General features: G+C 39.2%; 10 protein-coding genes across 10 annotated transcripts; 5 read left to right on the forward strand and 5 right to left on the reverse strand.

Annotated features, from left to right (window-relative positions):
* Positions 1 to 941: 941 nt before the first annotated feature.
* On the forward strand, positions 942 to 1,933 carry GCK72_017664 (uncharacterized protein; the record flags this gene model as incomplete). Its single annotated transcript, XM_003112630.2, has 2 exons — positions 942 to 1,306; positions 1,357 to 1,933. 2 exons carry the CDS (start codon positions 942 to 944, stop codon positions 1,931 to 1,933), a joined length of 942 nt encoding a protein of 313 aa, XP_003112678.2.
* A 2,178-nt stretch (positions 1,934 to 4,111) lies between these two features.
* GCK72_017665 (uncharacterized protein) lies at positions 4,112 to 4,690 on the forward strand (the record flags this gene model as incomplete). The annotated part of the gene is made up of 2 exons (XM_003112374.2): positions 4,112 to 4,518; positions 4,567 to 4,690. The coding sequence occupies 2 exons, from the start codon at positions 4,112 to 4,114 to the stop codon at positions 4,688 to 4,690; spliced, it is 531 nt and encodes a 176-aa protein (XP_003112422.2).
* Positions 4,691 to 4,909: 219 nt separating this feature from the next.
* On the reverse strand, positions 4,910 to 5,532 carry GCK72_017666 (uncharacterized protein; the record flags this gene model as incomplete). The annotated part of the gene is made up of 2 exons (XM_003112375.1): positions 4,910 to 5,054; positions 5,105 to 5,532. The coding sequence occupies 2 exons, from the start codon at positions 5,530 to 5,532 to the stop codon at positions 4,910 to 4,912; spliced, it is 573 nt and encodes a 190-aa protein (XP_003112423.1).
* Positions 5,533 to 7,137: 1,605 nt separating this feature from the next.
* GCK72_017667 (uncharacterized protein) lies at positions 7,138 to 7,767 on the reverse strand (the record flags this gene model as incomplete). The annotated part of the gene is made up of 2 exons (XM_003112770.2): positions 7,138 to 7,291; positions 7,346 to 7,767. The coding sequence occupies 2 exons, from the start codon at positions 7,765 to 7,767 to the stop codon at positions 7,138 to 7,140; spliced, it is 576 nt and encodes a 191-aa protein (XP_003112818.2).
* Positions 7,768 to 9,998: 2,231 nt separating this feature from the next.
* Positions 9,999 to 14,185, forward strand: GCK72_017668 (uncharacterized protein; the record flags this gene model as incomplete). Its single annotated transcript, XM_003112351.2, has 11 exons — positions 9,999 to 10,065; positions 10,110 to 10,297; positions 10,347 to 10,459; positions 10,510 to 10,622; positions 10,669 to 10,868; positions 11,125 to 12,516; positions 12,565 to 12,761; positions 12,811 to 13,060; positions 13,107 to 13,682; positions 13,735 to 13,959; positions 14,006 to 14,185. 11 exons carry the CDS (start codon positions 9,999 to 10,001, stop codon positions 14,183 to 14,185), a joined length of 3,501 nt encoding a protein of 1,166 aa, XP_003112399.2.
* Positions 13,731 to 14,193, reverse strand: GCK72_017669 (uncharacterized protein; the record flags this gene model as incomplete). The annotated part of the gene is made up of 2 exons (XM_053732196.1): positions 13,731 to 13,915; positions 14,016 to 14,193. 2 exons carry the CDS (start codon positions 14,191 to 14,193, stop codon positions 13,731 to 13,733), a joined length of 363 nt encoding a protein of 120 aa, XP_053581109.1.
* Positions 14,194 to 14,696: 503 nt separating this feature from the next.
* GCK72_017670 (uncharacterized protein) lies at positions 14,697 to 15,966 on the reverse strand (the record flags this gene model as incomplete). The annotated part of the gene is made up of 4 exons (XM_003112304.2): positions 14,697 to 14,860; positions 14,908 to 15,072; positions 15,119 to 15,810; positions 15,863 to 15,966. The coding sequence occupies 4 exons, from the start codon at positions 15,964 to 15,966 to the stop codon at positions 14,697 to 14,699; spliced, it is 1,125 nt and encodes a 374-aa protein (XP_003112352.2).
* Positions 15,967 to 17,099: 1,133 nt separating this feature from the next.
* GCK72_017671 (uncharacterized protein) lies at positions 17,100 to 18,649 on the reverse strand (the record flags this gene model as incomplete). The annotated part of the gene is made up of 7 exons (XM_053732197.1): positions 17,100 to 17,309; positions 17,458 to 17,573; positions 17,619 to 17,703; positions 17,749 to 17,865; positions 18,231 to 18,342; positions 18,391 to 18,517; positions 18,562 to 18,649. The coding sequence occupies 7 exons, from the start codon at positions 18,647 to 18,649 to the stop codon at positions 17,100 to 17,102; spliced, it is 855 nt and encodes a 284-aa protein (XP_053581110.1).
* A 759-nt stretch (positions 18,650 to 19,408) lies between these two features.
* On the forward strand, positions 19,409 to 21,128 carry GCK72_017672 (uncharacterized protein; the record flags this gene model as incomplete). The annotated part of the gene is made up of 7 exons (XM_003112378.2): positions 19,409 to 19,603; positions 19,662 to 19,824; positions 19,870 to 19,949; positions 19,996 to 20,289; positions 20,334 to 20,448; positions 20,492 to 20,650; positions 20,695 to 21,128. 7 exons carry the CDS (start codon positions 19,409 to 19,411, stop codon positions 21,126 to 21,128), a joined length of 1,440 nt encoding a protein of 479 aa, XP_003112426.2.
* A 1,464-nt stretch (positions 21,129 to 22,592) lies between these two features.
* GCK72_017673 (uncharacterized protein) lies at positions 22,593 to 24,332 on the forward strand (the record flags this gene model as incomplete). The annotated part of the gene is made up of 7 exons (XM_003112296.2): positions 22,593 to 22,641; positions 22,690 to 22,850; positions 22,901 to 23,282; positions 23,333 to 23,427; positions 23,478 to 23,592; positions 23,642 to 23,824; positions 23,872 to 24,332. The coding sequence occupies 7 exons, from the start codon at positions 22,593 to 22,595 to the stop codon at positions 24,330 to 24,332; spliced, it is 1,446 nt and encodes a 481-aa protein (XP_003112344.2).
* Between the last annotated feature and the right edge of the window lie 1,533 nt (positions 24,333 to 25,865).

Below are 25,865 nucleotides of genomic sequence, written 5' to 3' on the forward strand. Positions count from 1 at the left end.
GATTGTGCTTCACATAGCATTTGAAATAGAATAGTCATTTCAAGGTGAGAGTTCGGAAATGAAAAATGGAGAAGAAGGAGAAGAAGACGAAGAGGAAGAGAAATTTAGGTAAATACGGGACAATGGCAAAGTGGTAGAAAATAGAGAGAGAGATGGCATCGTTGAAGTTCAGAGTGTAATCTCGTTTCCCTCAGATGACCTATCCCTTTTACCCCTCTCGACGTCCTTTGTCTGTCTTTTTTTGTGTGTGTTACCTGTCAACTACCGACTACCCGGCAGCAGGTTTTGGACAATGAATGTTATGTAATAACAGAGAATCGAAGAGATAGAGATTCCGTTAGGTATAATATGAATCTCGTTAAAAACTGTAAATGACATTGGTGGTTATGGGTGTTTCAGATGTACTGCTGATACATTTACTGTTCTATTGTATGTTGAAAGTACTAAAAGGGATGGTGTCTCGAGATTTCTTGGGTGATTAAGTACTTATTCAGTTACACTTTCACCCGTTGTGAAAGGGAGAAATGTGAGATTTTGAAGTATCAAAAGTGGTTTCTTTTAGATCAACAAGTCTATACTTACAGAACTAAACTAAAAATTAGGGAATCAAGATTGTCTGGGGTGCCTCGGAAGCTTTTCAAACTAGTAATCCGAAACTCAAAATAAGTTTTGAAATCCAAAAACTGAAAAAAAGAAGATGCTATTCTAGCCTAGATTTCGACCTTCAGATTTGAAATTTTTCGTTGAGATCACAAAAGTTGAAACCGATTATTTAAAACTTTGATACTTTCCCTAAACCTCCTTCATTAACCCTATACCGAACTCCCAAAAGTTGACACCTTTCCTCTCCGTAACTCAAGTGACAAACAAACAGAAGAGCCATCCCCGCCCGCCGGTTTTCGAACGGTCAGTTTGAGTTGGAGCCAACCTTTCACAACAAAATGTTTACCACTCTGCTACTCTTTTCTATATTTGTCCCTATATTCAAATGCACTGGTTACCTGGAAATTCGATTGACTAGTCCTTATGTTCGAGTTCTGAATACTACTGTTGAGATTACTGTAGGAGCAGACAAAAGTTTTCACAAGATTCCACTGTCTCCTTATTATGAATTGGCTCTCACAAATGTGCCAATTGAATTTGACCAACCGGCTAATATTATTATCAGGAGTGGCCCGGTGAAAGAAATCGGACTGACGGATTCTGTGATCAATCCAAAAATATTTTCAACTCAAAAGATGAGTATTGTCACTCCGAAGGCAGGTCTGCCATTCAGTGGTTTCAGGATTGATATCAAGTGTGACACGTAAGTCGAGGCTTATTCTATTTTTGATCATCTTCGAAGTTTCATTCCAGAAACTATTTCGGCCCTCACTGTGGTCGTTACTGTGATGAAGAGCAGGCGAGAGCAATGGGTCGACGATGCAATATCCTTGGAAATATTGGTTGCCCAATCGGATTTCGTGGGTCAAAATGTGATATCGAGTTGCCAGTTGACAGTGGAATATGTAAATGTAAAAACGGAGGAAAATGTGTGAATTCATTCGATTCGAAGATGACAGCAGACTTCCCTATCTGTGAATGTCCACATGGATTCGAAGGAGCTGCGTGTGAGAAGACGATGAAGTTGTATGAGCCGAAAATCTCTACTCGTTTGTTTGAATCCACTGCTCGTTTCCACGATTTGAGCAATATTTCCGTGCCGAATCAGTTGTTTGATGAGAAGTTAGATGCATCTGCTAAACTAATCTCCCCGACGTTTCACATATCTCAACAGGCAATTGGAAGAGCTCACAGAGCACCGAGGAAGCAGACGACAACACTTATTTTTGATCCAGTGACTCTTTCATTTCATTCTGCACATAATAACCCTTCATTTAACCGGCCTGCGCTACGGAAAAGTTATAGAACTGTAAGAGATGATAGGGTTTGATTGTTCTGGTTTTTAAAGGAATAAACTATTATTTGTCTTCTTTCTAATTCAGAAACAAGACCGAATTTCCCAATGAAAGTATCAAAAGTGGACATTCGTGAGTTGACGATTGTTGTTTTTCGAGTAGAACGACATACAGTGAGAGCTTGTCAAATACGAAAGGTGTTGCGAGAAATCTGTGTTTTCTTTCGAGTTTTTTGTGTTTTTTGTGTTTTTGATACAGTGACGAGAACAAATATTGGGTGTTTTTTAATGGAAATGTATTTATTTTCTGTTCTGGGAAGATTAGAGATTCAGTTATCGAATTTTGAAAATGATCATCTTGGAAGGTAAGTCACAGAATCTCTGATTGTCGGTTTTGTTTCAGATTTTGCAGAAAAACTGAACAGATATAGAGCTGTAGTTTCGTAGTTGACAACTTATTGTTAGATAGTTTTTGAGATTTGAGCTTTTCAACTGCGAGACGGTGAAGGAAACAGAAAAGCGAAAGCGGCTGACTATTTTTGACCTCTCTGAAACTATTAGGTTGATTCATAATTTTCTGCAATTTTCGAGCTTGCCGGTTGTCGTTTTGATTTCTCGGCACAGGAGTCGTTTTTCGATATGGTCTTTTTTGTGTTTGGTAGACCAACTCAAGTACTTGTTACAGTTTCAAAGTTTTACTTCTCGCTTTTTTCCCGCCGAGAGCGGAGCTTTGATTTACAAGCAACTTTTTGCGTCTTTGAAACGCTATTTTGTTTTCATTCGTTTCTGGTCTGAAAACTAGGTCATTCAAAAGAAAGTTGTTGATGTATGTTAACAAAGGTCTCCTTGTTTTAACGCAAATACATTTTGATTCAAAAGATTCGAAACAAGAAACTTGGATTTGACTTAAGAAGTTCTTCTCTTTCAGCAGTCAGATCTAGATTTGGAGTTATAGCAGGGAATCGTATAAGCGAACCTGTGTCAAACCACCTGTAGGTTGTCAACTTTATTAAGGGTGACTTATGTAATTGTAGTTCATGGATGGAAACCATATATCGGAATGAGAAAATTCGTCGTTACATACCACACGTTTTGAATCAATATGGGATGGCACATCACATGGACCTAAGTTGGTTCTTAGTACTTTTCCACCCAACACGCGTATGGTCGGGCTATTTATTTATTAACAATAAATAGTGGAGTTCTTACTCTAACGATGTGAGGAAAGTACAATGTGTGGACTGAGATTTGCGCTCTCTGGGTGTTCTCAAACCTGAAAAAGTGGTTTTTTGAATCTGATACTCAGTACTCTGGGAGTAGTGGTAGGAACTCCTGAACAATGTAAGGGAAGTAACATCAGATGTTCACGTTTCAAATTTCAATAAACTTAAAATCATGTGACTCCAAGACGGGGAGATATAACACAAAGACATTTTTGGTATGACAACACTTTTTTCAAGTGTTGAGAAAGTAACCCACGAAAACTGTTATCATCTGGCTGGACAGTTTTTTCAATTCAACGTACTTATCCAGCCTTCTTCTCTCTGATAAAAAACGTTTTGCTTGACTCCAAGGTCATTTAAACCGGAAAAAATCCGAATGAAAAGGGGATATCAAATAGAAACAAGTTCCCTCTTCAAATAATCTCAAATGGATGGTCTACGCGGAGAGAATCAGAATGCTACCAAAATCTTGTCAGAAGACCATCGGTGCTGATAAACAATATTTTGAATTCGAGAAGTCTTTCTGGATTAAAAAAAATAGAAGCAAAGTTTTATCGAAAAATTGCAGAAAATTATGAATCAACCTAATAGAAGAGATATCAAAAAGTGAGCAACTAACAAAATAGAGTTATAGATTTGGCCTATATCCTGTCGTAATTTTGCAACCGTGATATTTTATCTGACACCATGACAAGCTATCAAACTTGTTCACCATCTTCTAACTTTGAGAAAGTGTACGTATTCGCCAAAAGTTACCTAGTCTTGAAGTTCTTAGAAGTAAAAAACAATACTTCTGTGAACAAGAATTCAAAATTATAAAGTGAAAAATCAGTAGGTAGACGGAAGTGTTTCGTTCGAATACCACCTGAAGAAGACACATCAATCTTTCGTCTTTTCTCGATAAAAACACAGATAGAAAACAGACAACACCGCCCTACATTCAACACATACATCTTCAATTTCAAAGTATTGATTCTGTTGGTCAGTCTCAATGTTATTCCGTCTACTCTTCATTTCTTCTCTTATCTGCTTTTCATTTTCTGCTGATGGAATATTCGAAGCAGTTATTGAAAGTTACAAAGATGCGCTCCCGTTTAAAGTAGTCGAGGCATTCGATAACTTGAGTCCAGAAGAAAGTGCAATTATGAAGGAAGTATTCATGAATTATGATAAATTCACGAGTATTGCTGACTTGATTGTTGCAATTAAGAAAAAATCCGACTCCCTTGGATCACTTTTTGAGAAATTGTATATCGAAGTTGACGCTGAAATTCAAGCATTGACTCCTGAAACCAAGAAGTTTGTTACCGAGTTACTTGGCATTGGAAGAGCAATTTATACAGCACAGATAGTCGGAGTCCCATTGGATCCTAAGGAAGTGCTCCCAGTTTTTGCAAAGTGAGTTTTGAAAAGTTGATTTTTAAGTTAGTTATAACTGATTTTCAGACAATTCCCATCATTCAAAGCTCTCCCAGATGCCAACAAACAAGAACTGGAGAAGGCATTCCTAGGACTGTATAAATTCGCTTCAAACGATAAAATCAAGACGGAAATTGATAAATTGTTGTGATCTTCGAAAATAAAAGTATGTGATTTGTGTCTACCCTTTGCATGGTGTAGAATGAACAAAACAGCAAGAAAAGGCTTATCTTATAAAATGGCCGAGTTCTGAAACTTTCAGTCACTGATTTTTCCTTCGGTTAAAATACTCAAAATAAAAGAATACAAGAATTTATTATTACATTCTATACATATTATATAATTTCTTAAAATTCCAAAACCTCATAATTTAATGCTCTTGGTTGGTCTTCTCAAGAAGTTTAGCGATCAAAGTCTGAACCTTGTCGTCCTCCAAAAACTTGGCGACTCCACTGAAAGTCTTCTTCAACTCCTCCTTAGCCTCAGCTGGAAGCTCCTTGTAAGAAGTGACTTGGCTGAAAATTCACAATATATATTAGGTTCCCAAAACCGTCAGAAAACTTACGTATCAATCAAAAGCTTGATCTCGGCAGCGGAAATCTTCTCGTCATTGACAGATCTAGCGTAAAGTCCTCTTCCTCCTGCGATGAGCTCCTCGATGAAAGCTTTTGGCTCAGCACTCAATCCATTGATCTTCTTCTGCAACTTGGCTTGAAGCTTCTCAGCTTTCTCTCCTAATTCTGGAGACTTTGCCTTCAAAGCAGCAATCAACTCATCTTCATTCTTGAAATCCTTATAGTTCTTGAACACATCCTTCACTTTCTCCTTCTCATCTCCAGACAACGCCTTGTATGCTTCGACGACTTCAGATGGGAGAATTTCGTCGTGTTCCTTGAGAAGTTGAGTAAATAGGGAAGGCTCCTTGGTTGGAGCAGCAATCGAAAGACCGATGAAGGCGAAGAAGAAGACGTTGAAAGCAAGAAGACGAGACATGTTTGATGTTGCTCACTCATTTGAATCATCGGGTATTTATACAGAAGTTATGTGATTTGTTCAATGGGCGGTCTCTTATAAAACGTTTGTTTTTGGATAGAAGATGATGTCAATTCGTGAGGAGAGATTGTAGCCTCCTCTGGACATTGTTCCTTGCAACGATCGTCTCCAAGACGGTCTTCAGTAGATTGGTTCATCCAATCAAGGACAATGTTGTTGTCTGTTTCTGACGGTGGTGTTTTAGCATAAGTGATCATCTCTCTCCCGCGGCGAGGAGGTTAAACAACTATTTGTTTTTGTTTTCGAAACTTGGCCAACCTTGGATAAAAGTTTACGATCTGAGATAGATGGTCAGATATATTTACTTGTTTGGATTCTGAACATTTAAAGTTTCAGAAGAGAAGTCACAATAGCTACACTTCTTACTTATTTGTGATGGTGTGAACTGTAAACAATTCATTGTTCAGTACGATTTCTTCATAGTGTGAAGTTCTATTAATTTCTGAAAATAGAATGTTGATGAAACGCCAAAGTAACATAGATACTCAAATAGTTTTCAAAAACTTAAAATTATCTGTGGCAGACAACTAAAAAACACCGAATTTCACCACAAAATTGTTAATTTTGGCATCCTGCTACGGAGTTGCGAATGGTCCAACTTGCTTACTTTCTATTGCAAAACCATTTTTGAGGTTTATTTTTGTAATTGCCGACTTTGTTGTAGGTATTCTCTATAGAGAGATACAACTTGTAGTAGTGGGCATTAATGGTTTATCAAAATTGTTGTCGGCGACAAAGTTTCAAAAATATCTACCCAGGACTAACTCCTACAAAGAAGTTATCAACTGCAAAAATGAAGAACATAATTGGTTTCGTGTTTTTCTTTTAAAAATAATGAAACGCTTTTGGGCATTCATGGCACCTCACCAGCTTCTTAAAAACTGCAACCTGAAAATGCGAAAGACAGCATGAAAACGTTATTTTACCGTGTGTTTAGCTATAACTTGTTGGTTCGACCTATATTCCACCTGAATGACACTGTGTTCTATACATTTCCAAAATTTTTTTTAACTATCTGAAAAAACACCATTTCGTGTTATGTTGACTGAAATTTTGTAATTCCGCTCATAATTTTGTTCGTTGTTAACGTTCCGGGCTGAAGTTAGTGGCAAATCAGAACATTTTAACGTTTTACTCATTTTTTCAGAAATTATGGAAATATCTCTCCTCAAAAAAAACCACTTTTCATGTGGCCTTTGGAGAAATCGAAGGCGGAAAAGGAGGCGGAGTCTGGATGTGTGGAAAACATAGTGAAACCATATAGGTGTCGGCCGCGCAGTTTCTATCTATTTCAGCGAAGGCCTAGGGTGTCTTCTTATTGATACTGGTGTTCCAACTTCCTTGATTTCAAGAAAAAATGAATTGAACAATTGGTTGTGTAGCTTTGTATTCCTTGAAAAGGCTACAAGGAATCAGAAAATCAAACATTGTCTAACACAAGTTCATTTTCAAATGTCTATCATCTTTCTTCAAAGAACTTTCAGAACACAAACACAAATTATCTTCATTCATTGTAAAGTATATTCATTATAACACCACTGAATCTTATTTTCCCATTCCACCACCACCAAAGAATCCTTGAAGCATTCCTCGGAGTCCTTGAGCACGCGCTTGCTGAAGAAATTGGAAAATCTGAGGAAACGTGGTTTGGAGTTCGTTTTGAGAGTATGGGGACAGAGAACGGTAGTGTTGGGCGACTCTGAAAACATGCTGTTGGGAAACATATCGAAACTACAGTAATCCAAGAGCTCACCCCATTCCAATCTGTCTCAATTCCGAACGATCGATCTGCTGGCCGTTGAGTTTTCGAGCATAAACTTGTCTTCCAGTTGCCAATAAATTCTCCACAAATTCCTTCGACTCGTCACTCAAACCAGCAACTTTCCTCTTCAATTCAAACATTTTTCTCTCAACGCGAGAGCCGAGAGATGGATTTCTTTGTTTCAGAGCAGCAATCATTTCTTGTTCGTTTTGATAGTTTTGATAATTACGGAACACATATTTCAGATCTTCTTTATCCTGTTGACCCAGATTACTGTATGCATCTACTAGTTCTCGAGGAAGAAGATTCTTGAATTTTTGAAATCCTTCAGATTGATCTGGATTGTCGCCAAATGGAAATGCCAAAGAGATGGAGAAGACAACTGTGAATAGTCCAAGCAGAGAATAATTCATTTTGAAATGCGTATTTTATCGAAATCTTGGAACCCTTTTATTCAATTTTTATTTTGTGACTTACTCTTCCCCACTAATTTCTTTGACGAAAACACTTGCAATTTTGTGATTTAGGCTACAAATGAATCGTTTTTTTTGGTCTGACAACTTATCTTTCTTGGAAATTTTTGATCGCATCAAAGATGGAAAACAAAATTAGGAAGTCTCCGAAATTTATTGGTGAATTTTGAAATTATAGAATTTTCATCTTCAGAATCTTCAATGAATCCAGAGGAAGCCTCGACATAAAGCGACAGATGGTGCGATGACCTACAGTAATTTATTAAATCGTGATGAGACCCGTCGACAGCTGTGGTGTTTGCGCCTTTGAATGAAACTAATTTTTTCTCTGCTCCTTCACACTTTCAGCGTTTTTGCTTCAATTTTTATAAAAATAAAAGGAGTTATGTTTTAATTTTTTGTTTGCTTTTAATTTAACTTTCAATATAATTGAAAATATACCAAATTCTTGTAAATTAGTTCATTTATCTGTGAAAACCGACTCGAAAACTGTTTTGTTCGATTCGCAGCCTTTTTGCATGTGAACACATGCTACTAGACTGCTTTTTGTTGACATACATACGTTCCCTAATGCCCTTGTACACCAATCATTCACCATTATACGCCTTCCGCCAAAGAGAAGAGTCGCAGACAGTCAGACAGTGTCCCATCGCGCAGATATTTGAATTTGAGAGCTTCTTTCCGTTTGTTCGACCTTCACAGTGTTGCTTACTTGCTAATAAATCATTCGATTCGACAGTTTTTCTGTCAGTTTCTTTGGTATTTACTTTTTGATACAAATCTTCACTTTCTCGCTTGTCCGTTTACACCGGTAAGGAGAATCACCTGTTGGAAAATTTATTTATAATTTTTCTGACTATTTTTTCTCAGACCAAGGCTATCCCGATCACTCCAACGCCTTTCCGATCCGATGTCGGAACTTTATCACCCATTTGTCATCAGCCTGAAGACCATTTTCTGCGAATCTACCCCATCGTAAACCGGCAGCACTTTAGTTCATGGGAGGTCTCCACTCTTTTTTCATCTCCATAATGTTCCACCGCACTGATTCTCTGTGTGAACGATACCGTTTTTATTTCATCTCATTCCTTTTCCGCTTCCTCGAAGAATTCGTTGGATAATGCTTAGTTGTTGCTTTCCAGTACAGTCAGAGCGTTGTGAAGTCTTTTTGTTTGGATTCGGAAGGAAGCGCCCCTGCACAACATATTCAAGAAAGTTTGCTGAGAAAGACTGCAACTTTACAATTTTTTTCGTTTATTAGCCACGATTTTTGAGTTTTCTCCAGTTTCCCACCTCTGAATACAGGCAATAAAAGGAGTGAGCGCATCACCCTTCTCTCTACTTTTTCTTCATATTTTGAAATATCGTCTCTCTACTCGCCGGCTTCATCGCTTTTTCTACAAAAAAAAAAACCGCAGTGCTGTTGCATATGCCACGCGGCGTTCCTCTCCTCGCAGTTTCATTGCTTCACTTTATCGACGATCACCAAGGGTTTTTGGGCTTTTTCATTTCTTTCTCCTTTATTGTATCTTGCCCTGCAAATTTTTTATGCACACTTTCCCATAAAAACAGAATCTTCACGTTGGAACTTTTCTTCGAAAACTTCGTGAAACGTGAGCACAAAAAACTTCTGAAAACACGCACTCCCATTTATTTCACTATTTCCGCCAAGTATGAGAGGTAAATTGCTTCATGTTCGAGTTCTTTCCTAGACTGAAAATGCCCGTTTCCTCCAAATGAGTAATCGCCTTTCACGAACAAAAAAGAAATACTTCAAAAGGAAAAAAAATCATGAAACGTATAATTTGTCGGCTAGAAGAGTGACAGCAGTATTGTTGCCTTGCATCACGAAACGTTCTCTCTATTCTTCTCACCTTCATCACACATCGTAACCAGTTGACCATCCTGGCAAATATGAATAATCCTATAAATATTTTGCGGGTGACGTCGGTTTTTAATGTGTTTTACTCACAAAAATGCTAAATATGTCTAATTGCTTGTGTGTAATGTTGCTATTCTGTTTGCTTTTCATTTAATTTAAACCGTTCAACAAGACCGCCAAAAAAAGGTGATAACGTTGTCACCTCTATAATCTTTCATCACCGAAACCTCCCTTCCAAACCCACACATCATATGTTTTATTTTCAGCTGTTCCACGTCGACCTTTTGGTATGGCGAAGAAACGCACAAACTCGAAAAAGAACCAAAAACGGACCGACTCAACGAACGGGTCACAAAGTTTGTAAAATAGTCATTTCCACTACAAATATATGTGTTTCCAGATACGAATAGTCCACCTACATCGGATGCAAGTAGGCCGACGAGTCGCTTGAGCAATCCGTCCGATGTGGAGAATTCGGGGCATCGAAAGCATACGAAGGAAGTTCCGTTCAAAAAGCCAGCTCAGGTTTTCGGGAACAAAGCCTCTCGATTAAATTCCGGCACCAAGAAAGACGTTAGTGATGATAAGGTAATTAGAATTTCTCTGAAACAGTGTGTAAATGACGTAATTATTCCAGAAAGTTGCCGTCACTGTTGAGAAATGCACCGATCTCCGCCCAACATCCTCCATATCCTCCAGTCGTCTCGATGACACCGACATCCACATTAGGCAAATGATAGCTGAGTTCAGGTTCGCTACCTTTCCTAATCATTTTCTATTTAATTGATAGTTTATTTAAGAGATGACACGGGAGGCGAAGCGACAAGATTGAAGGCGATTGCTGATATAAATTTCATGATTGGCAGTACATGTTCTTTCTTGCAACGATTCACCATCCGAAGCAAACTTCATTGTCAGTGCTTGTAAACAAAATTTGATTTTGAATAATTTATTTTCAGCATACGGATTTCTGTCTGCTCTCGCTTCGCATGCTAACCGATCTCCAGGATGTAAGGAAATCGATGCTGAAGTGGAGACGTATATTCAATCAGAGAGTCGAGACGCACGAATGATGGGGCTCACGGATGATAATCGAAGTCCTATAGAAGTTTTAGCGAAGCTCTTGTCGAAAACCAACGATAAGCAGTGGAAGAAAATGGTAAATAAAGCGAATTTAGCAAAAAGATTCTGGAGGTATGGGGAATTGAACCCCAGCCCTCTCCCATGCTAAGGGAGCGCTCTACCACTGAGCTATACCCCCTCATGTACACTTGTGTCGTGAGGCAAAAGAAATATTGGAGAGAAAACGAGAAAAAAGAATGCCATCAGAGACGCAGACATTGTCCAAGCAGCGAGCGCCTGCGACCAAAAAATAAGAGAGAACAGACAATAATCTAATTCTTCTATTCTTTTAGATCGATTTGCTAGACTTCATTGACACTTCCGCAGACATCGAGGAATGTATAACAAGTCTCAAGAAACCACGTGAGCTCGAAAAGGAATTGATTGATGCAGAAATACAAACGGAAGAAATATCAAGAAGATTTCTACAGAAAGATGCTTCGCGTAGAGGAATTTCCCATAACCTTTCCACAACTTTCAACGACATACCCGAAGAATCAGCTGTATTTTGTGATTATTCGACTTCTGATGATGAGAGTAAAACGAGTAATTCTGATCCAACAACACCGGATGCTCTCGACTCGAATCGGAACCTGAAAAAGTGGGCGACTGCGACAGATTTGCCAATGCAGGCTAAACTCGGTGTTGTGGATGATTTCTTCCGATCGAACTGCTCCACTTCAACTTTCTCATCTGATTGTGACGATGATGGACCCATTTCGCCATTACTCGATAAAACTCTTCCAGCTATTAATGAAGTAGGGGATTCATCTGAAGAAAATGAGAGCAGCGAACTGCATACTGCATTCAACACATCTCTTCCTGTTCAATTCTCAGACAGAGCGAACATCGCGTTCATTGACGATACTTCTTCGACATCGTCGATACCAGAAAGTCTAGGATTCAGTGAAATAATGACGATGAGTTTCGAAATGATAGACACTGCTATCAAAGGAACTGCAAATATTCCTCCGATTAGCAGTAGTGCTCCCATTCCACCTCCACCACCTCCACCGAGTGTTTCGTTAACCGGAAGCTTACCACCGATAAATTCGACAGCTCCACCGCCACCGCCACCAATGATGATGCCAGGTGTCCCTCCAATATCGAGAAATGCTCCAACACCGCCTCCGCATCCAGCATCGGGAATGGCTCCGTTGTCGACTAATGCTCCACCGCCACCACCAATATCTGGGATGGCTCCGATGTCAACGAATGCTCCACCTCCGCCTCCAATCTCTGGAATGGCTCCGTTGTCAACGAACGCTCCGAGACCACCACCACCGCCACCGTTGCCTGGAGTTCCTTCGATTTCCACCAATGCTCCACCGCCTCCGCCTCCACCACCAATGGCGTCCAAAGGAGGACCTCCACCACCACCACCGCTACCTTTGGATATGCTAAAAGGGGCAATGGCTGGGTTGAAATCTTTCCCAGGAGGTCCCCCGCCACCTCCGCCTCCTCCTCCATTCCCTTTCAATGGAACTGGTGCAAACGCATTTAGCCCAGGAACCTCGACGTCGCCAGTTCTTTCTCCTGGAGTGGTGAAGTCAGCAGTCGTCTACAGGAAACAGAAGAAGACGGCATTTGTGCGTTGGCCGAAACTGACAATGCAGATGCAAGACGCTGGAACAGTCTTCAACGATTCACTCTGTGTAGACTTCAATGAGGAGGAAAGATCGAAAGTAAGTGAAGGGAAGACATTAACTTTGATATAATTTTGTTGTTTTCAGATGGAAGAAGTTTTCGAGGAAGCGCCGGTCAAGCAGCTGAACAGAAAAATCGCTGGATCGGTTGGCCGCGCGTTTGGCAAGTCGTTGAGAGCAGTCACGTCTTCATCTGACGTTAACACGATGTCTGCAAGGTCTCCGACTAATCCACAAGTTCTCGTTTCGCCGAAAGCTTTGACTATTGAAATTCTCATCAAGAAGTAAGTAGTATTGCTCTGCTGTTGTGTTAGTTCCATAATGATCTTTTAGGTTGAAGCCACTGGATTTCATCGAGTTGATAGAAAAATTGGAGAGAAACGATACGGACGGAATAAAAGTGGATTTGATGACCACTTTGAACAACAATTTCCCAGATAAAGACGAACTTGATCCATTTTTGAAAGTTGAATATGGTACACTGACCCATGCGAGTGACCAGTTCTGTTGGCACATTGCGCGAAACAAACATTTGAGATTACGAATTGAGTTATTCATAACAAAGGAGAATTTGACTTCTGAGGTTAACAATGTCTCAAGTATTCCCAATAAACATTGATTAATTCCAGATCGGCAAGTTCCAATCACAGATTGAATCGCTTCAAGAGGGGTGCAAGCTGGCTCGCGGAGAAGTCGTACAAATACTGTTGAGAAAGTGTCTCCAGTATGGAAACTATTTGAATCAAGGTTCTATGTTCGCTGAGGCATCTGGATTCCAGTTCAGTTATCTACTTCAGCTGCTACAGATGAAAGGAAAGGGGCAGCATATATCTGTTCGACTCGTCGACCTAATAGTAGCATTCTGTGATTTGCCTACAACGCAGCTGGAGGAGATTCAATCGAAAATGGTTACTGTCAGATCGTTGAATCTGAAAGATCTCGAAGATGCAGTCGGACAAGTTCAGCGAACGATCCGAAAGCTTGATGGTCAGATGAGAAGTTCGAATGTCGAGACATTGATCGCCGCCTATCAGCCGTTCATGGATCAAACAAACGAAAAGCTTCAAAACGTACAGAACGGTCTCTCTGATGTGAAATCTCGTGAAATGGAGTTACAAGTATACTTGTGTGCTGCAAATACAACGCTGCAGGCGATATTCGAAACATTGGAGCAAAGCATGAAAATTGTTCTGGATGCAGTTAAGGTAATTCTGTAATATAGACTCTGATTTTGATTATAATCGATGAAATTTTCAGCAAGCTGCCTCGAAAGCTCGAATTACGCGAGCGTCATCAATGGTTACGCTTCCCTCGTCATCGGTAGCGCAACGATCGCTAAGAGAAGGAGAGGTTCTTGCGAGAAATTCGATGGCATTGAAGAGTCGAGATTTGCCAGTTGAAGAATTGAAGAAGTTCTTCTCGCATTCATCGTTCGGACCTCAGAGAACAAAGAAGATACCTGCTTCGCCCCTCACCACATCAGTAAGAGCTCCTTTGATTTTTTCTCAAAAATATTTGGGTATTTCAGAATAACTCACCGACACGAACGATTCGTCGGCGGAGTAAGGAGGCGCCGAAAGCAGAGTCGGATGAAACAGGACCTCCAGAAGAAGACACCCTTCCTTCAACACCATTGGAACCGCCGTCGGTCACATCACTCCGTCGAGAAGTATTAGACTTGTCATCACTTGTCGGAAGTCCCGTGTAAATAGTCATTGGAAGTAGCCGGTTCTATGTTTTTCAACGAGCATTCTATCATTTAGTAAAGTATTACTCATTCATTTTTCTCCCCCATTCTGTGAGATGCTCATCACGTATACATTTTTTAGCTCGAATTTGCCCCCGTCATTGTTTTCCCTGTATTCTCTACCCACCTTTTATTTCGGAAATTCTTGTCCTTTTTTCTTATAAGCCATTCTCTATGTACTGGTTCTCTCATTGGTTCCTATAACTGGTTTCATGTCCTAACCGACTGCATTTTTCTTCATTTGTACTTTTTATGGATAGAATCGGAGATTTTTACCATTTTTCGTGCTACTATTTTTCCAAATAAAGAGCATTTGTTTATTATTATTAAGTACGATTAATAAGCCCGTTATACACTAGCGAAATTTGTGAAATAAAGAGAAGCGAGAGATTTTTGGTGATTGGTAAATTTTTGGGAAAGAAAATGGCAGAATGAATCAAAAATTTGAAAAGAAATTAAGAAAACGAGGTTTTTAAGCCCAGCTGCCACCGCCTCCACGGTCTTTAACCTCTTGCGATGGATACAATCCACCACCACCTTGTCCATTGTTGTCATCATACACTGGTTGATCGCCTCCTTGATTTCCAGAATTGCCCTGGAATCCATATCCACGGTTGCCGCCGCCCATGCCACCACCTGCAATAGAAAATAAGGTTTTCAGAGTTGAAGGTATCACAAGTTACCTCCGCCGCCACCTCCACGATTGGAGAACATTCGTCCGAGCATCGATCCAGCCATTGCACCACCTCCAGATGACAGAATGTTACGGAACATTCCACCGGCACCGCCGCCGCCACCGCCTCCTTGTGGTGGTGGTTGTGGATATCCGCCGCCTCCTCCGCCCATTGCTGGAAAAATTGTATTTTTCTATTAAAATTGACATTTTGAACTCACGATCAGTTGGAATTTGTTGTCTTTGTTGGCCACCGCCACCGCCACCTCTTCCGCGACAACAACAACAATAAATGCAGCAGCAACAGCAGAGAGTTGGAAGAATGACTCCGACGAGAAGAAGCCAGAACCATCCGGGAATCGATGGCATTTTGAATCCACCTCCTGGTTTCCCGCCGCCTCCTTGATTTCCGGGTCCCTGGTTTCCTGGTCCTTGATTTCCACGATTTGGTTGACGTGGAGATCCTTGTTTGGAGAGAGCTTTGTCCCATGTTGCTTGCAGAATGTTTGTCAGTGCTTGCTGGTAGTTTTGTTGTTGGAACAGAGATTTTTGTTGCATGAAAATCTGTGTGAACTCGTCGGCGTAAACGGGGACTTTGTCATCGCGAGCCACCCAGAACTTCATATCATCCGTCGACACGACTATCACAACTGCTTTCTTACACTGGGGATCCAATGTCCATTTACGAAGCATATCGTTTGCCATCGTTTCGACAGCTTCTGTGGTTCCTCCTTTCACGTGTTTTGCTACTGCCATTGCTGCAGTAACTCCTTTCTTATCGCAAAAAGTTCTCGCATTATCCTGACGAGTACGAGTCTCCAATTGTTTCAAATCGTGATCCAATCGATATCTTGATTGTTCACTGAGCACTCCATCTGGATCGCAGATATTCGCTGTCGTTCTCATTTTACATCTGGAAGTGTTCGAAAATAAACTCGATATAATGTTTTTTAAAAAGAACTCACTCTTGAAATTGTCCGGCTGTGGGATTTGGAAAATTGTAGGCATCCCATTCTGTGGTGAATATTGATGTTGGGAAGATGAGCAGAAAGACGAGAAGCCACCTCATCTTGTGGCTGAAAATTGAATAAAAAATTAGAAAAACGAGAACATTTTCAGAATATCGAAGAAAAATTTGGAGAAAAGTCGAGATAAATAGTTACTAGAAAAAGTTGTTAAACTCGAAAAATACTCCTTTAAAAACAGTAGCGTGAAGCACCTCGTAAATCGACACATAAGCTTATGTGTCGATTTACGAAGCTTCTATAAGAACATGAGAGAATTTTAATCTTTTGAAACAATTCGACACGACCAACTCAATATTTAATTCATTAAATATCTTAATTTTTTGTTCAAAGTTGAAATTTCTGTAAAAATTGTTAAGAAAGTTCCAAGAATTAAAAAAATAAAGCATTTTGTAAATTTTTACATTGTTTTTGAAGCACAATTGGGGAAATGTGTAAATTTACAATCAGAAAAATAAATAAATTGTTGTGTGTCTTCATTTTAACATTATTTGAGTAGTGAAGGACAAACAATTGAAAAATATGTACCTTGTAAGAAGGAGAGAAAGAACCGAGAGATTTTTTCTGTTCTCATATGTCGAATGTTGGTATATGTCGAATCAGAGGAAAAGAAAGTGGGGGTCAGAAAGAAAAATTTCGGTTGAGACGGACCGATAGCTGAGACTGCGAAAGCGACCACAAATCGAGAAACAAAACGAAACAGTGTGTAAAGTGTGATACACGCAGACATGAGCATGCTTTCTAGTACACCAGTAAACAACCCAGTTCTGGGCGACCGGACCTTTTAAGAAACCAATTCGAGGAACCTCATGACCGTGGAAACTGACGGAAATGGGGAGATGAGATGATCGATATCTGAATGTGCAGTGAAAAGTGAAGAGAATAAAAACGAAATAAATGAAAACAAGAGAATTGAGAAGAGACAAACAACAAACTAGACGCAGATGTGAAATAATAAAATAGACATGAGAAGTTGAGAAGAGACACAGATGTGCAGAAGAACGATGCCATTGACAACAGTTTACGAATAGCAGCTGAGGGAGAGAAAAGAGGAAAAAGTGAAATTTTAAAAAGTCTCAAATAACGAAACGATTTTGTACATGTTCAAAAATAGCTGATGAAATGATTTATAAATATTCAAATAATCAGAAAACTGGAAGATCCATAGATCCACATTTCAGAGTTTTCCAGAACCAAAACACATATCTTGCCCTTCATTCAACTGCTCCAACTCTCCATATTTCTCCAGAATCTCCGCAATTCTTTCAGAACTTTCTCTCCAATCAGAAATGAATGTATATTCGAAATCCCGACAGAATTGGAGATGATTCGAAGGGTCTTGCTGACTCATTTTGACGAAAGAGCCGATATGAGCAACGGTTCCGATCTGAATTTTTCACTTATAATTTCTTAGATTAGGGATCTTACAAGAGTACGTTTCCCATCGATGAAACAGTAAACAGGGCTTCCAGAATCTCCCTGAAATTCAGAATTTGAAATGAAAAACTTTAACTCCAGATAGATTTATTGCATACCATACAAGTCCTACTGGTCCCTAAAACTCCTCTAGCCATCAGATACTTCCGTCTTCCAATTCTACGAATGCTCAGCTTGACAGTCATTTGGCGGACTGTATCACTATGACTTGCCGCTGAAAATCTCCAGTCAGGCTACAGTATACCTCACATAGACTCACTTGTGTTCTCCGTTTTTCCCCAACCTGCAATCCAGCATACCGAGTTTTCAATTTGGAATTGTGAAGGGATGCTTGGAGTTTCTTTCTAAATTGTACTTTTATCAGGAGAGCAAGTCGTTCTAGTACTCACAAAGTTCAAAGACCATGTACTTGGAAGTTTCGCAATTTGAGGAGAGATAGCAGACTCACAGACATCGGCTCTTTTTGGGAGAAATACAATTGCCACGTCATCGTTTGCTTCGGAAACCTGATGATGATTAAAGTTAATGATGACAATTTGTTCGAGGATGAGTTATACTGATGACGTGGTAAAACTGAGGAAAACAAGGCTACACGCCGTACATATAGGTATATACCGTACCGTACGTACATGAAAAGACTTTAATAATGATGTCAATCAAAAAATTACATATCAAGTAAGGAGTTGCTTATCAATAGAAAAAACAAAGGTTTGAAGTTTTATATGATAGGAAACCAAATGAATTCAAAGTATATCATTAAAGATAGCGAGAAGGTGAATACGGTAACACTTAAAACTATTACTTTGGAACATTTCAATTCTAAATGGTTATGATTTCAAAGTTCCCCTGGACCGAGACTCTTTATACTCACTCCATTCAAAAACTGCTTACTAATCGCCATCGCATGACTTCTGAACTCCTGCTCACGATCATCTTGTTTACTCAAATTCACATCTCCCAATGTTACTTTGGCTGTTAGTGCACTGAAACGTGGAACAATCAATTTTCAGACTCATATCACCCATTTATACAATTCGTCATTCGAAAAAACACAATGTGCTGCAGTCATCGCAATACTTGGTCCAATAAGAACACCTCCACATACATTTGTATTCCCATTTGGGAAACGAGTTATCACAGAGACAAGGGAGAGTGCATCTGGAAGTATTCATTGATAGTTACAGACGGAAAGTTGTGATCACCGAATGAGTTAGCTGGAAATCCATCAATAATTGAAGATCCAGAAGGGAAAAGTGGGAAGAAAGAAAGAAGGAAAAGAAATATATTCATGGTGTTGGATATGGGAAAAGTCTGAAAGTATGGGAAAGGGATAGAAGGGAACGTGGATGTTATGGTTATCTGTTGTGTTGTTAATAAACATTTATTGTTTCTTTGATTGTTTCTCAATGGAATTATGTTGAATTTTATTTCAGACCTACACTAATTTACAAATGCCACGCATCGATAAGTGTTTACCCATTTCTCATACCGTTTCAAGCTGAATGATGTCATTTCCAACGGGGGTCCAAGTCAGTACGATCAAAACTTCACAGTGTACAGAAGATGCTTTTCAACTTGCATTTGACTAAAAATGATCAAAAGTGAGTGAGTTTCTTCCAGTCAATTGAGTCATCTGCGTAGTTTTCGCGCGAGCTGATAAACTCACCGACACACTGTTTTTTTCAATAGCACTAAGTTGCGAAACCATTAGTTTCATTTTCCCATTTTTAGGTGAAGATTGCCTTGGAATGCTCCATTTCAGCTTAGTTAGCTTGTACATTTGTTCGCAAATTGATTAATTTTAGGCAAGTTTTTCATAAAGTAGGCGTGGTTTTCGCCATTGAATAGTAATTTAAGTTACAACTGATAAGAAGATTCTTCCCCCATTTTCTCTCATTGCTAACTCTACAGTTGTTTCATATATTCTTTTACCTCAAACACACTCTTTAACTTAAAACTTTACGCATATCTCGATTAATTTTGCTGGAACTGTTTAATTATCTGTTCTTCTTGTTGTTATTTTCCCGAAATTAGAAAATGTTTTCAGAGATGCCTGCGATTGATCGAACTGTTGTTGTTGAACTTCTTCTGCTACTATCTTGTAATCTAGTTGAGTCTCCGCCATGGGACCTCTGTCCTGAATACCAGCATGACTTTGGCCACTGCGAGAAGTTGTATGAAAAATGCTTGGAAGAGACCCCAGAACTCGTCGATTGCCCACTTGATAGAAGAATTTGCTACGAGGTGAGGCGATATTTAGAGTTGGTTTTCGAGTACTATGTATTGGATGAAATATTTTAAGCAAATCGGCGTAAAAGGAGAGGGTTGCAAGTATATCGTGGAGAATGCACGTAAAGAGAAGAACGTTTCACTTGTGACGAGAGATTCAGTGGTAAAATATCTAGATTCAACAATGATGAAAGATCTCTATTACACGATCCAAGATCTCAGATGCTCGTCATTAGGTAAATTTAAACTCATAGATCCCATTGGTTTGCTTGATATTTCAGACAGAGAATATAATGAAACACTGAGGAATGTGATCTCCAAAAGACAAGCGACAGGTGAATTCGTACAGACCAAAATTGCAGTAAGTTGAAAAACAACTTTCAAACTTCCATGTTTACTTATTCCAGAACGCTATGGCATGTAACGAATTCATAAAACAAAAACCTCAAATTGCTACTTTGAAAACAAAGTTAATCAAATCGGATAGAGACACATTCCATCAGATGCCTATATCATTTGACCAGTGGAGATGTGGATGGTCACTTGGAGACATAGCACGAGTGATTCTGAGAAGAACAGCACTTATTGCGACACCGAGTTCTGCTATCCACTTCAACCATTGCTGTGCAATCCATATGGACTGCTACTACAGCAGAAAAGATCGAACAGATTGTGATAAAAAGTTTCAGATTTGCACAGAGGTACAGTAACCAGTTATTCTTTTGACTGAAAAATAATTGTTCAGGATGTGGTGCAATCATTAAAAGGACAAAAATCAGGTGTCAGAGTACTTAAAGAAATCCTCACTGAGATCATCGCATGGGACGGCGACGCTGCTTATGAGTTCGCAAAGACGATAGGTTTGTTTTCCGAGCAACATTCTATAAAACACTCGATTTTTAGTGACAAAGTACAGAACTTACTCGGTAGAAATGAATAGCTGGTTTACTGGGTTCAGTGCTTCGGATTCTGTTATCTATCTTGTTCTACCCACCCGAAAATATGAGAAACAGGACAAGAAGATGATAGAAAACGCCTACGGGAGCTGTCCATTGAACAATAGTAAGTTGACACAGAACGACTTTGATTTTGATTAAATTTTACAGTTGAATCATCTTCTTATTATACTGAATTCATCAACTGCGATATTTATTCTGATGATTCTCAGGAAGATTGCTACATTTCGCTCAAAGAACGATTTTCAAACATGAAACAAGTGGATAAAAAGTGTTCCGATGCAATTCTAGAAGTCAAGAAAACTCTGGGACCACAAGAACCATCATGGCTTTATTCCACGGCTAAATTCCTTCTCAGTTACTTGGAACATGTATATGTAAAACTGGTTCTTGAAGTTATTTTCTTGATTTCTATGGGATGGAACTTCTATAAATTCGTTCGTCCACACGCTGGACGATTTTTCTGTGCCGTTTTTTCGTATTGCTCACAATGCATGGCAGCTCGGAGACCAAGTGGAGAGCGGCCTAATGAGAGAGATGCCGATGGACCTGAACAAGTGCAGATTCTAAATGAACACTTGTAATTTATTCATGATTCTTTTTATTTTCTTCGTCCCCATTCCTTTATTCATAAAAGATCTTCAATATCATAATAGCCGAAATGAATATTTCTTACTTTAGTTTATAGCAAAATCCATTCAAAAAAAGAAGCTGAACCATAACAAAAGAGTACGAAGAAGTTACGAATTGATACAAAACGTTATGTCGTATTGTAGTATATATGATGAACTGATAATGTTGTTTGTATTTGTTCTTCTGAATCATTATTACCGTCATACTCATCATCACTAACTCTCATACGGTTTGTTTTACCTTTTCTAGATGTCTAGACCCAATCTGTGTATTCTTTTCAGTAGACAGCTTGAGAGATCCATTAAGAGTACAGTGATCGATTCAAGAAACATAAACAAAAATTTCGAATTGATTCAAATTGATGTGATAAGTGTCAGAATTAGTATCCTGGAGGATTCAGATTTAAATAGTCAGATCCACCCCAGTCTGAACCTTTTTAGAAACAAAAAACATGAGAAATCAAAAATTAGCTCAATAAATTCTCTCCTTTGTCCATCTTCGTGAGTAACCAAACTTCATTGATTAACATTGAAATTAGAACGAAACTCGGAGATTAGACATTTGGAGAGTTTAACAAGTGTTGAGGATTTAGAAACGTAGTTGATATTTCCAGGAAAGATATCGAAACTTAGAAATCTAGGAACCTGAAAATTCTTTTGCGCTTTGTCCAATTAATTCAACTTCAATTTTTACTAGTAAGCTTCAAAGAAAGATCTGCTTCAAATATACTTTTATTTTACAAATACTTAAAGGAGTTACCAATCGATACAGAACGCAAATAAATGTTACATCCTTTATAGTATGTACTTGATAGACTGATAGAATTTGTTTGTATTTGCTCTCCTGATTCATTTTTGTCACCTTCATCGATTTCTCCATGACCATCCACTTCGTACTCATGCTTCTTTTTCTAGACGTCTGGTTTCGAAATGTTCGAGAATCTTCAAAACAATGAGTTGTTTACACACCTTATGTACTGTGAAGGAACTGCAAGGTAAGTATTTTCTTTTGATTTTTCTAAACATAAACTCTGATTTGCTGACGTATACTGAAGATTTTTAGCGATGAGTATGGAGAACTTTAATTTAGTTATTAGTGAGCCAAAAGGGGCCTCATTGCCTGTTTAAGTTTTTCTGTGTTGTGTTTCAATCAATGAAATGACGTGTTGTGCATCAGCTGTCAGCCCATCAAAGGGAGTGGCTGGAAATCACAAACTGTATGCTCCACGACTGGTACGGTGTTCCCGTCTGGCAAACCAAAACGAAGCTCTTATCTTTTTTTTTGAACTGTCGATCACACCTACATTTCGAAATTACTTGGCAGTCAATTGTTTTCAATTATTTCATTGTTTCTATTCTGTTCGAGAACAATCGTTATTATTATTTTTATTTCCAGAAACCACCTAGCCCCCAAACATGCTGCTTCATCCTCTCAAGTTACTAACACTCTACTGTCTATTCACCAGTAAGATATCACTATTTCCTTTTTTCTTTTATCGTGATATAATTTCAGCAGCACTCGCTGATCCCATGTTCAACATCATGCTCCCAAAACTGACTGGTTGCCCATTCACCTTGAACGTTCTTGATTTCTGCAAAACCACGTTCAATGCATGCCTGGACAAGAAAGCAGACCTCCTGACCTGCAAATCAAAGTTTTTTGATTGCACTGAGGTTTGAATTGATTTTCAACAAAATGTAAATAGTTTCGTAATATTTTTCAGACACCGTTACCTCCTGCCGAGAAACACTGTGCTCCAGAAGTTGCCAATGTTTGCCGCCTTCTGAAAAACGCTTATGCTGTACGGAATGATACGAAATCTCCATTTGAATGGCATGTTGATATCCGGAGGATTGTTGATGAAATCGGAAGAGACTGTGGAATTGAAATCAATACCATTGGAAGTCTCTATCAATTCGTTTCTAATGATAAATGTACCCAAAAATATAAGGCACAATTGGATAAAGGATTTTTGGAGTTGGATAAAAAAACATCGATGGATCTTCAAATTCCGGCCGATCGATTCAGATGCGGATGGCATTTTGGATATATTGGAAACGTCTTTGCTCGTTATTGGATCCTGAATTCCTGTGGACATTATGCGAGTAAGATTCTAGTATTTACAACCAACCATTTCAAAATGTTCAAATTTTAGTTGACTTCAATCATATTTGTTCCAAACACTACAATTGCTACCTTAAACAAAAAGGCAAAAGAACATGTGATCAAGAATATGAATCTGATAGAAAAGTGAGTTGAAAAAAGAAATCTAGACTCCAAACATCAAGAGTAATTTTCAGAATCTTGTGTATGGAATGGGAAGTTTCAAGGACAGTTGTCAACAGTTGATTTACAATAAGACCCACGAGATATTTCAACCCTCGGAGGACGTCTACAAAGTCTTTGAGAAATCCGGTATGTTTTAGTTTCCTTTTGTAGCAGTTGATAATAATTGATGTTTTAGAAATTGAAACAAAGATGCTTTCATTCAATGGAAAACTCGACAAACCTCTATCCATTCTGGACACTGAAAATCTCAATTTCACAACTATCAAAGTGTTCGAACTCAGTCCAGATGGCTCTTTGGATTTGGCTATTCGAGACATGTTCAATGTGGATATCTACAAAAATGGGTGGGCAAGTAGAGGTAAGAATTGAAGTTGTCGATTAAAAAATATTACTTTTCCGTTTCAGTTATCATCGACTCAAGTGCCATGGTTTTCGAAGATTGTCGCCGTAATAACCAGCGTCGGAGATGCTTGGATCAACTCGTTTTTAGCATTTCGAAAATTTCCGACAAGCCCGAAGAATTCGTAACAGCTATCAACAAGTTCAATCAAACGATTTCTAACCTTCTCGTTTCTCCACCAACAAAATCTGAAATCGAGGACATGATCAATCATAATTTTTGGAGGTTTGAAATAATGTTCGTTATCCAATACCTCGTTCTGCTGGCTATTAAAAAGTTTTGGAAGCTTGTAACGTGCTGGAAAAGACATCCTCCAACTCCTCCATCAAACGGTGAAGAGGTCCCACTACGAAACTCTCCAGAAGAGGGTCTCGGATCATCGTCCATGCCATCCATTAACTTTTCCGTTGCCAGTGATACAGTAGTGGTTGGAAGACGTAGACCTGAAGAAGCTGAAGCAGAGTAGAGCCTTCGTAATCAATTGTTTTCTATGTTTTAATTCCTTCTCATTTTTTCATTGTATTCACGTTCTATTTCCTCGATTTCTGACTTACTGTTCTGATGAATTATTTTCTAAATGGAGCGACACCTCTCTCTCTCTCTCTCTAGAATTCTGTTTCATCACACCAACGGATGCCGTCAATTGTGTGTATCCTTTACACCCAAAATGGCATCCTCTCTTCCTTCCCTTTTTCCATTCCCCCCGTTTCCATCCATTTCAGTTTTAATTACGCATCGTCACATTCCATTTGACGGCCACTAGCCACTAGCTCTCGCCCTCCTCCATTCTATTCAACCAATTGTTTGTGTGGTGGATACTTTCATATGTCAAAATAGTTCATCATTTTATAAAGTCCCATCCCCAGAAGATGTTCGTCTGATTAATCGGTGGAGAGCAAAAGGGCTCAAGGAGAACGGGCGGGGGAGGTCATTTGATCGATGCGTTTCAATATGTTCACCCCGCAAATGGTTATGTGACATGGCAAGAAGACAACTGACATAGATTGAATGGAATGGAATGAGAAAGTGAGCACCTGAGTGGAATTCGAAAGTATTACGAAATTGGGTATGAATGGAAAATTAATTAATTGAAATTGAAGTTGTCTGGAATACGTAGAAAGGGTGATGAAATCCTGAAAGCATGATGAACTTGATCATTTTAAATCTAATCGTAAGGGCTCAATTATGCTGAAAGTATGTAGAAGACGTTACCGAGCATCTGAGGCATTGTCCGCTTGGAGGTTATCATCGAGCAGCGAGCCATTGAGGCTTAACAATATGGGGAGATCGTAATTGTTTGTGAGGGATTTCAGTCACTGAAACTTAGATTTTCAAATTTGATAAATTACTGTAACTTTGATACATTCCAGATCCTTCTCGACCGCTCGCCTTGTTTCCAGAGCCACGAGGTTGCTCCGATTCAGGGTAGAGGTGCTCCACAAAGATCATCTTATAGTTTTTTTTCTATTTTTGTTGCTTTCTGCATCTCCCAGCCCTATCTCTCCTTCTCCCTCCCTCTATCTCTGCCCTTTTCCAGTTTTGTTTCGCTATCCGATCCTTCTTCCAATTTCCGTCGAAAATTCAGACGACTACACCACCACTACACTCGATGATGCTCTTTCTCCGGGGAGTCAACGCGCCAAGAGCAACACGCACTCGTCGGAGAAAAATGAGTTGTGGTTCTTGTATTGCTGACACTGAAAAATATGCAAATGTCGGAGAAGAAACGAGCTCGGGGAGGGTGGGAGAGGGATGGACGGGTATGACAAGATGAAGAAAACTAATGAGGAGCCAAAAGAGAAGAAAACAAAAAAAGTGAACAAAAGAAAAGAAGCTCTTTTTCTGAATCGGAAATATGCATGTGTCTCTTCTTCTTCTATTTGTGTGTTTTTGTGTCTGTGTTCACAGCAATTAGATATGCAACCTATTCGAAGAACACCTGCCTGACGCCGTTCCGACGAGAAATCGGAGGGAAGATAATACGTCCTTTTCGGCTTTG

This window comes from Caenorhabditis remanei, chromosome V, assembly GCF_010183535.1.
Source record: "Caenorhabditis remanei strain PX506 chromosome V, whole genome shotgun sequence".
Lineage (NCBI taxonomy): Eukaryota > Metazoa > Nematoda > Chromadorea > Rhabditida > Rhabditidae > Caenorhabditis > Caenorhabditis remanei.